The 10,724-nt window shown below is 44.9% G+C and overlaps 1 protein-coding gene across 3 annotated transcripts in view; it reads right to left on the reverse strand.

Moving 5' to 3' along the window:
- The window catches only part of xdh (xanthine dehydrogenase), a 24,071-nt gene extending 13,572 nt beyond the window's left edge, over window positions 1–10,499 (reverse strand). For all 3 annotated transcript variants that reach the window (XM_030067649.1, XM_030067659.1, XM_030067639.1), the window contains exons 1-15: window positions 10,374–10,499; window positions 9,440–9,497; window positions 7,388–7,484; window positions 6,950–7,058; window positions 6,353–6,479; window positions 5,935–5,996; window positions 5,713–5,799; window positions 4,981–5,061; window positions 4,388–4,532; window positions 4,088–4,180; window positions 3,326–3,477; window positions 2,903–2,996; window positions 1,626–1,735; window positions 913–1,097; window positions 563–725 (exon numbers count right to left, since the gene is read on the reverse strand). In XM_030067649.1, coding sequence (XP_029923509.1) covers window positions 563–725; window positions 913–1,097; window positions 1,626–1,735; window positions 2,903–2,996; window positions 3,326–3,477; window positions 4,088–4,180; window positions 4,388–4,532; window positions 4,981–5,061; window positions 5,713–5,799; window positions 5,935–5,996; window positions 6,353–6,479; window positions 6,950–7,058; window positions 7,388–7,484; window positions 9,440–9,497; window positions 10,374–10,448 — 1,638 coding nt within the window. In that variant the 5' untranslated portion in view covers window positions 10,449–10,499. The remainder of the gene's footprint in view (window positions 1–562; window positions 726–912; window positions 1,098–1,625; window positions 1,736–2,902; window positions 2,997–3,325; window positions 3,478–4,087; window positions 4,181–4,387; window positions 4,533–4,980; window positions 5,062–5,712; window positions 5,800–5,934; window positions 5,997–6,352; window positions 6,480–6,949; window positions 7,059–7,387; window positions 7,485–9,439; window positions 9,498–10,373) is intronic.
- Between the last annotated feature and the right edge of the window lie 225 nt (window positions 10,500–10,724).

Consider the following 10,724-nt stretch of genomic DNA (forward strand, 5'->3'; position numbering starts at 1 on the left):
GACAAGAGCTGAGACAGGAGGTGGCGGGGGTGAGACAGGAGGTGGCAGGGGGTGAGACAGGAGCTGAGACAGGAGGTGGCGGGGGGTGAGACAGGAGGTGAGACAGGAGCTGAGACAGGAGGTGAGACAGGAGGTGGCGGGGGTGAGACAGGAGGTGAGACAGGAGGTGAGACTGGAGGTAAGACAGGAGGTGTGTAAGGAGGTGAGACAGGAGGTGTGTAAAGAGGTGAGACAGGAGGTGGCGGGGGGTGAGACAGGAGGAGGCGGGGGGTGAGACAGGAGGTGGCGGGGGGGTGAGACAGGAGGTGAGACAGGAGGTGAGACAGGAGGTGGCGGGGGGTGAGACAGGAGGAGGCGGGGGGTGAGACAGGAGGTGTGTAAGGAGGTGAGACAGGAGGTGTGTAAAGAGGTGAGACAGGAGGTGGCGGGGGGTGAGACAGGAGGAGGCGGGGGTGAGACAGGAGGTGAGACAGGAGGTGGCGGGGGGTGAGACAGGAGGTGAGACAGGAGGTGAGACAGGAGGTGGCGGGGGGTGAGACAGGAGGAGGCGGGGCCAGCTGACCTGGGTGTGCAGCCTCTGCAGGACGCTCAGGTAGAACTTGTAGAAGAGGCTGAGGCTCAGAGTTCGCCGGTACGTCACCATGCCGCCCGGCGCCGAGGGGTCAAGGGTCAACTCCTCGGCCAATGAGCAGCAAGCCTCCTGCAGAAGCTCCTCCCCCCACTGCCTGCACGACGGGACAGGAAGTGACATCATTCTGTTTCCCTTCAACCGTCCCAAATACAAACAGGAGGGGAGACGGTGGGCAGCCCTGTCGACTTTTACACCCAGAAACACACAACTCAGTGTGTGTGTGTGCGTGTGCGTGTGCGTGTGCGTGTGTGTGTGTGCATGTGCGTGTGTGTGTGTGTTACCTGCCCAGCAGCATGTTAGCCGTTTTCTTAGCCATCACCGTGGTCACCGCCATCCCTCCGTAACTAAGCTTCAGGTCCTTGACAACAGTCGTCCCGGCAACAAAGGTGATGCTCATCGCCGCGGTGACGATGCTGATGTCATCGTCCCGGCGAGGCGACTGCTTGAAGGCCAACACGTACTGATCCTGAAAACACACAAACTTATGTTTTCTATTTATGAAAAAAAGGATTGTTTTTTTAATAAAATGTTTAATATTTAATTTGTGAGGAAACTGAAGTGTCTCTGTAGGGAAATCCTGCTGAAGATATTTTTCTTCATAAAGATGTACTGGCTCATAAAAGATTCATACTTTAATCATTTGTACATTTTTCAAGCAAAAACAAATGCAGGAAATGATCTCATGACCCAGTGACGCTGCAGAGGAGAAACCACATCCTGGATTGCTTTATTTTTGGAAACATCTTTGGGTCATAGAAAAGTGAAGGGTTTCATTTCCAGGTTTCGCTTCCTCTTTCTTTCCTTTTCTAAAAGAACTGAGGACACACACTGTCAGAGAACTTGAAGCTCTCTCTGCCTCCAAACCGAAGCCTCAATATTCCCTGCAGTAACTTTTATTTTTGTTGACATCAGCGCTGATTCAGCTGGATGGGGGTCATTAATGTATTAACACACATATAATATGAAGTATCATCAGCATACAGTGAGAGCTGACCTTCTGACTGAAGGGAACCTCGACGGACAGCAGAACCTCCTCCGGACGGGCCAGAGTCCTCCTGTAGCCCGAGAAGAACCTGTCGTCCATCTGAACCACACGACTGCCGTCTGACACACAGACAGGCAGGCAGAGAGACAGACAGGCAGGCAGGCAGAGAGACAGACAGACAGGCAGGCAGAGAGACAGACAGACAGAGAGAGAAAGACAGGTTAACAGACTTCCATTTTCCTGCTGACTCGCCCAAAGCGTCATTTTCAGGGAGATCGAGCTCCGTCTGTGCCGGTCCCGTCAGTGTGAGCTTCGTTCGAACCCAAAGACCTTTATTTTGAAATTCTAGCAGAGATCCCAAACATGAGCTGCTGAGTTCCAGGGAAATCTGTCTGAAATGTAGACATGTGGATCTGTTCTATCTGATGTGATTCTGCAGCCATAAAACAACAGCATCTTGGCTCTGAATATTCCCCTCAGTGTCAGAGAGATGGAGCTTCAACATGGAGGAGACTGGACGGATTAAAAACATGTTTTTTTTTTTGTTTTTTTTAAATGTTTTTAGCCACTTAAGTGGGAATTTAAGGGGAAATCAGGGGAAAACTTTAAGGGGTTAAGATGTTGGAGTTTATTAATTCTTTAAACTCCAAAAGGATCCAATAAGAGACTGTTTTTGTAGCAACTTAAGGGGAAATTTAAGGGAAAAACAAGCGGTGATTTAAAATATGTTCAAAGCTGAAATTACGAGCTGATGAGGTGACCATGAAGGCAGCATGACCACAAATCACTATCTTTAACTTATTTCAGTTTTTTTTCCCACAGAAACGCTGATGTTGCTGTGAGTCCAGGTGTGAGCTCAGGTGTTCAGTCTGTTTACCTGGGAAACCCGAGACCTCCCGTCAGCTAACAGTGACTCAGCAGAATTTTAAAGATAACATGACAGGTACAAAAAAAAAAAAAAAAAAAAAAAACATCCGTCTGGTTTCTCTCCCAACCTGGATCTATGGAAGTAAACATTCTGAGAGAGAGTGTGTGTGTGTGTGTGTGTGTGTACGTGCGTGCGTGTGTGTGTGTGTGTGTACGTGCGTGCGTGTGTGTGTGTGTTATCTGTGAACTCTGACATCAGTAAAAGTTATTGATCAGACAGACTCCAAGAACACCACAGGAGCCAAAGAAAATATTAATGTGTGTGTGTGAGTGTGTGTGTCTGTGTGTGTGTGTGTGTGTGTGTGTGTGTGTGTGTGTGAGTGTGTGTGTCTGTGTGTGTGTGTGTGTGTGTGTGTTACCTTTGTCCATGAGTGTGAGTTTGCAGCCGGCTGCCATGAACACGGGGTTGAGGTCTGATATTGGACTGGCAGTCATGATGTTTCCTCCCACAGCCTGAACCCACATGCACACACACACAGACACACAGACACACAGACACACACACACACACACACACACACACACACACACACACACACACACACACACACGCACAAAAACACACATATACACACACATGCACACAGAAGCAGCATAACTTGTTGCATTCAATTACAAGTTGGAACTCAGGATTTTTTATTTCTGAGCTGTAACAGTGTGTGTGTGTGTGTGTGTGTGTGTGTGTGTGTGTGTGTGTGTGTGTGTGTGTGAGTGTGTGTGTGTGAGTGTGTGTGTGTGTGTGTGTGTGTGTGTGTGTGTGTGTGTGTGTGTGTGTGTCTCACCGCGACGTTGCGGATCTGCTGCCCGGCGAACCAGCGCAGCTGCTGCAGGACGGCGAGGAAGACTTCGGTCTGGTGAGGAGGAAGAGCGGCCACCGCCCGCTGGAGCTCCGCCCCCATCTGAGTGAGCGAGCACGCCGCGCCAAACACAATGCCTGCACACGCACACACACACACACACACACACACACACACACACACACACACACTGTTACTGACATCATTTACAGATTTCATTTATGTTTACTCTGATTATATTTATTCTGATTACTTCCACTACAGTTACACTTACTGTCATTACTTTTATTTTGATTTATATTCTGATTACTTTTACTCTGATTAAGCTTAATCTGATTGTTTCTGCTCTGATTACTTTTGTTCTGATTAATTTTGTCCAAATACGTTTCATATGGTTTACTTATAATCTGATTATTTTTCCAGATACTTTAGTCCATATTGAATCCACTTATTATTTATTTTATGTTAATCTGATTACTTTTACTATGGTGCTTTTACTCTCACTGCTTTGATTTTGAATTCTTCAGTTCCAGTTACTTTTGTGACTTTATGTGGTGATTATTTTCATTCTGGTTACTTTTACCATGATTATGCTCAATCTAAATATTTCTAATCTGATTACTTTTGTTCTGATTACTTTTATGAGGTTCATGTTAACTCTAATTACTCTAATTACTGTGAATATTTCTACATTGATTTTATTTTGATTACTAATGTGTGTGTGTGTGTGTGTGTGTGTGTTCTCACCTTCCTCAGTGTGCTTCACACTGTGCAGTTCAGGGATGAAGGTCGGAGAAAGGATGACGGGGTAGTGCATATTCTTGAACTTCACCTCAATACCTGCACACACACACACACACACACACACACACACACACACACACACACACACACACACACACACACACAGAGAGCAGTATAAACAGACCAGATGTATCTGGTTGGCCGACAGAAATCAAAGGAAAACAGAGAGAGAGTGGTTGTATGTGTAAATCTGATTTTGTGTGTGTGTGTGTGTGTGTGTGTGTGTGTGTGTGTGTGACTCACCCACTTCAGTGTTTCCCACCAGCACCTTGGCCTGCGGGTGCTCGGCCTTCAGGTGCAGGAACTCTTTCAACGTCGCCGGCTGCAGCCACAGCACCCGGTCGCTACGGAAACGCAGCGAGCGCGACCTCTGACCCCTGCAGAGAGACTGGAGCGCCGCAGAGCAGCCTTTAATCTGATTACACCCTTACTCTGATTACTTCACTCTGACTATTTCTGTTCTGATTAACTTCTACTCTGATTCCCTTTATTCTGATTATTTTTATTCTGATTAACTTTTACTACAATTACATTTACTCACTACAGTTACTTTTATTTTGGTTTTCTACTCTGATTCATTTTACTCTGATTATTATTACTCTGATTACTGTTATTGTGATTATTTCTACTCTGATTACTTTAATTCTATTTACGTTTTCTGTGATTACTCTTATTCTGAAAATTTCTACTCTGAATACTTATGATTAATTTCATTCTAATCAAATAACTTATATGTGGGTTCCTTTTATTCGGATTACTTTTACTCTGACTCATGCCTGTGTGCTAATATGTGTGTGTGTGTGTGTGTGTGTGTGTGTGTGTGTGTGTGCGCTCACCATCAGCTCGGGGGGGAAGATGACTTCCTGTGTTGGATCCAAGGGTGCAAACTCTGCTGTATCAAAGAGGGGCAGGGCTTCCTGCACACACACACACACACACACACACACACACACACACACACACACAAAATGATCACCATCTAAAGCAACTATTGAGTCTACATGGTGCTCATGGTGAGGTGAGGCGTCTCTGTCCCGTCAGAGCTGCGTTCGTTTTTCTGGCTGTAAAATAAAGTTTTTTTAAAAAGTGGGAGTGGTCAGGGCTGCTCGTTGTCTCCGCCCCCGTTTGAATCTGAAATGCAGCCGAGTAGAACAGACATGATCAAGCACGACAAACACTTAAAGGCAAATGAACTGGACTCTTACTTTGTTGATTTTATGTGTTTCCTGTTGAAACGTCACTCACAGTGCAAACAAACAGGATCTCAGTTTGCGACAGAAACAGACTTTTATTTTGAAGGGACGGGTGGATGAGAGAGGATGATCTGTGAAGGTTTTATTGCTTAAAATTTTACTTTCCAGCCACTAGAGCAGGATGATGATGTCATTGTTTGACAGGAAGTAGAGGTCATGTGACGTCACGGGGACTTTAACTTCTCCTGTGTTTTTATTGAAATAATTTCACACTCTTGCTCTCATCAAATCACCAAAACTGGAGCCGCTCTGGACATGTAAACAGATGTAAACAGATGTAAACATGTGTTGACATGTGGCTGCACACACACTGACCTCTTCCTGTTTGTGTTCGCTCGCTGCGCTCCCATTGGCCAAACAGCAGCCGCCCTTCTTCCCTTTCCCGCCGCAGCAACCGCCGTCCTGCAACAAACACAGAGCGTGTGTGTAGGAGTGTGTGAGTGTGTGTGTGTGTGTGTGTGTGTGCGTGTGTGTGTGTGTGTGTGTGTGTGTGTGTGTGTGTGTGTGAGTGTGTGTGTGTGTGTGTGTGTGTCTCACCACAGTCAGGGTCCTGTATCCCTCCAGAATGGGCCGGTAGCCGGTGCAGCGACACAGATTCCCTGCAAAAAAAGTTCATCTCAATGTGAATTTATTTATTTGTAAAAATACCCCAAAAAATATTCCTCCACATCATAAGGATCAAAATCTGGGACCTCACGCCAAAAAAAAAACAACGTCTAACCCTTTGTAATCTAAGAAGAGAAGAGATTAGAAAATTAGAAAAAAAAAAAAAGATGCAAAAACTGCAAGAAATCAGTCCAACAAAACATGACAGGGAAATACCAGAAATTAAAAAAACAAAAAAACAAAATAGTAAATTACCACAAAACTAGCTAAAATTACAAAACTATGTTTATAATTATTATAAACATACTTTATAAAAGTATAAAAGGTATAAATAAAGTTGTGTTGGTACCCTGGAAGGCCTCCTCCACGTCGGCCATGCTGGGCGTGGCGTTGCGGCGCAGCAGAGCGTACATCGACATGACGATGCCCGGCGTGCAGAACCCACACTGAGAGCCGTGAGCCTTCGCTATGCGCTCCTGAACACACACACACACACACACACACACACACACACACACACAGACACACACACACACACACACACACACACAGTCACCTTTAACACCAACACATCGACCCTCACTGCTCCTGACATCACGACAGTTTTTAATCTGATTACATTTAATCTGATTACTAAATCCCAGTTGACTTCTACTCTAATTCCTCTCATTCTGTTCATTTTTACAATCACTCATTTTATTCTGATTACATCTAATCTGATTTAATTCTGATTACTTTTATTATGACTTTCTTACAAACACAGTCAGAAAATAGTACTCACTTTCACTTTAAGTACTTATTATTCGCAGTAGTTTTACTGTGATTGACTCGTACTTGAGATACTACAAAATAAACTTTAATGCATACAACTAAGTATGCACAACTCGAACAGTGTGTGTGTGTGTGTGTGTGTGTGTGTGTGTGTGTGTGTGTGTGTGTGTGTTACCTGTACTGGGTGCAGTTTCCGGGCCACACTGCCGATTCCCTCCACGGTCGTCACGGCAACCAGGTGGAGGGAGCAGAGCGGAGCGAGGCAGGCGTTGGCCGAGTAATGACTGCAGACGCTCAGGAGAAACTTTATCGCCAACTTTTACAGAAACAACAAACTTAGCAGCGGTATTTATTTTTTTTTAATGAACTTTACAAAAGTTTTCTGCCGTCTCACTTTTTTAGAAAACATCGGAACGTTCTCCGCTCTTTATTGATCCACAGATTATTGATTTTTTATGGATCTATACTTTCTAAATGACTTTGGCATCAAAGGCTCCAGCCTGTCAGATGAGAACACATGACAGCAGCCTGACAGTCTCACTCACACACACACACACACACACACACACACACACACACACACACACACACACACACACACACTGGAGGATACAGAAGCTGCTGTGTGTGTGTGTCGTATCGGGACAGCATGACGGTACAGGCTCCACAGCCGCCCTCAGCACAGCCCAGCTTTGTTCCTGTGAGACCCACTGCACACACACACACACACACACACACACACACAGGAGGGTGTTAAGATGCTTTGTGAGACAGCGGGGTCACGCTCGCCTCACCAAAATGCAGACTGAATCTAACGACGACATCACTTCCTGTCAGGGCGCCCTGCAGGCCGTGACGGGACATTTGTGACCCAGAAACAGAAACAGCTGACCCAGGAAACCTCCTGACCGCCGGGATGTGGGTCACACACATCCCTTTAGCCCCCGGGCCGAGGAGAAAGCCTGGAATCCATGGAGAGGCGATTTTCCGGGCAGATTCCAGGGAGCGTCTCTGGGTGGAAACAGGCGACTTGTGGTCACTCTCAGTGACAGGAAACAGTCACTATGGTTTAAGGGGAAACTACATTAAAAATAATAATAAATGAGGGACAAACATTGAAATTAAAATCGATGGAACGGCCTCAGCGACAAATTAAAAACGTCCAATTCAACTGGAAAATCGCATTAATTAACTGCAGTAATTACTGACACTCTTAAAGCATTTTTTCATTTCTAACATGAGAAAAGGTTCTGTGTGAGCTGAGCTTCACCTCCGACGCCTCGTCACTCCTCCTCTCAGTCAGCCAGCAGGATTCTGTCAGACGTTTAACTTTCCAGGAAACAGTTTTCCTTAAACCTAAAACTCACCAGCTCTCAACTCTTAGATTAAAGGAGTTTATATAATAAATGACCAGGATGTTAAAGCTCACTGAGGGTTAACCTTCGTGTGTTTAATGTTTGAGAGGAGGGGCAGGCATGGAAGGGCGCGAGGGAGTCATTTTGTCTGGAGAGCCAACACAGGTAGAGCCGGCACTGCATGTGACCTGCAGGTTTCCAGCAGTTCCAGTTAAACATGAATTTTGGCCCATTCACAATGAATCAGTGAATTTTTGCGTGGCTCTATGTTGCACAGATTTTGTGCTACGACCACGCACAAAATACAAAAAACATCTTAGGTCATTTTTGCTAATCTGCTGTTTGTCATCATTTTCCTTTCAAATTGCCACCAAGTTTCCTCAAACACAGACACTCCAACATCTGGCACAAACTCCCACAGACACTCCAACATCTGGCACAAACTCCCATAGACACACTCCAACATCTGGCAGAAACTCCTACAGACACTCCAACATCTGGCACAAACTCCCACAGACACACTCCAACATCTGGCACAAACTCCCACAGACACACTCCAACATCTGGCACAAACTCCCACAGACACTCCAACATCTGGCAGAAACTCCCACAGACACTCCAACATCTGGCAGAAACTCCTACAGACACTCCAACATCTGGCAGAAACTCCCACAGACACTCCAACATCTGGCAGAAACTCCCACAGACACACTCCAACATCTGGCAGAAACTCCTACAGACACTCCAACATCTGGCAGAAACTCCCACAGACACTCCAACATCTGGCAGAAAGCCTCCCAGAGTGGCAGCTGTTCTCCATGTTAAAGCCTGTGGGTTCAGGATGGAGCTCAGAAGCTCCTGCAGGAGGAGCAGGACTTTAGTCCAGAGAGTTTTAGTTTTGAGGCTGAGTCTCCTTCCTGTTTGAAGCTCATTCCAAAGAATCTGCTGAACATCTACAGAGTGTTTCTCTGAATCACAGCCACTTCCTGTTTCCAAATCCAGCCAAGTGCCAAATAATGACGCCCAAAATCAAAAACTGCTCCTTTTAATATTTCTACATCAACTCTAACAGGAACCAAAGAATATCAGAATAACAACGTGCAAGGTCAATCCTGTGACTGAAGTGTGAGCGTGTGTGTGTGTGTGTGTGTGTGCGTGTGTGTGTTTAATCCTTAATTTCTCACAGTGTTTTTCAGCTGACTTGACATTATTGTGAAACAGGAAAACCGACAACAGGGACAAAGTCCTCAGAGAGAGGGCATGCATGTGTGTGTGTGTGTGTGTGTGTGTGTGTGTGTGTGTGAGCATACATTTTCTCCTCAGATAAGTCAGCAGTGTCATCTCAGGGTCAGCATTCTTCTCCACGACCTGCAGGAAAAGGAAAGTTTCTGCTTAAAATAAAAATAATCTGACTGCTGCGGTCAGATTATGTCCCATAACCTCATTATAATCTAAATAATATGTGACACGTCATGTCAACCTGCTGCACGGTCACTATCAGGCACCACAGACCTTTAATCTGGCAGTAAATTCATAATAGAGACCATATAAATGACTGAAGGGGTATTAAAGGAATATTATGGGATGTCAAACCACCAGAACATAAACACAGTGTTTAACCACAGACACCACATCACGGCCTGCAGGGATATTACATCAATATGACTTTATGCCAAACACACAGTCACTACACTCTGCTCTGTCCAGTGGGAATATTATAGGAATATTATAAGAATATCATAGGAATATTCTGGGAATATTCTGGGAATATTGCAGTGACGCGGTCGGGGAGCTGCCCGCTGAGGGCACGTGAAGCCACGGTGCACTTTAAATAAACTTCAGCATGAACTTACAGTAATATTATAGAGAAAAAAAAAAAAACATAAAATATAATTTACTTAGATAATAAATTCTCAAATTAAACCCCACAGAATCTGTAATATTAGGAATATTATATTATACGAATTCTATAATAACAATGATGATAATAATAATAATATTAACGAGGTCGCCGCAGAGACGCACCGGCAGTCCACACAGGAATAACAGGAGATTAAATTATTACAGATTATGATAAAGTTGCTGTGGATTTAATCTTCAATCCGTCTGAGGACATCAGGAAGGAGTCTGACAGGTGGCATTTTAACACTCCAGCTCAAATGAAACATTAACTAATTAGTGATTACTGGTGATTACTGATTATTGCTGATTATTGATTATTGCTGATTATTGATTATTGCTGACCTTCTTGCCGTTGACGAAGAAGATCAGCTGGTCGCTGTTTCCGGTCAGTTCCTCCGCGCGCCCGTTCGTCTCCATGTTTCCTCACCGTCTGAGGCTGAACACACACACACACACTCTCTCTCTGCTCACTGCTGTGTGTGTGTGTGTGTGTGTGTGTGTGTGTCTGTTAATGATTCACTGAGCTGGGCGGGGCTCTGATCTGACCAATCAGAGGCCTGCATCAATTAGGCCGAGCTGAGGGTCCGAGTCAGTCAGCTGATAAATAAATAACACCAACAACATAAACAACCAATATATACAGAATAACAGCCTAAAAAAAACACAGGAAATTTTAAATATTTTTTTACTTTA

Source organism: Myripristis murdjan, chromosome 2 (genome assembly GCF_902150065.1).
Source record: "Myripristis murdjan chromosome 2, fMyrMur1.1, whole genome shotgun sequence".
NCBI lineage: Eukaryota > Metazoa > Chordata > Actinopteri > Holocentriformes > Holocentridae > Myripristis > Myripristis murdjan.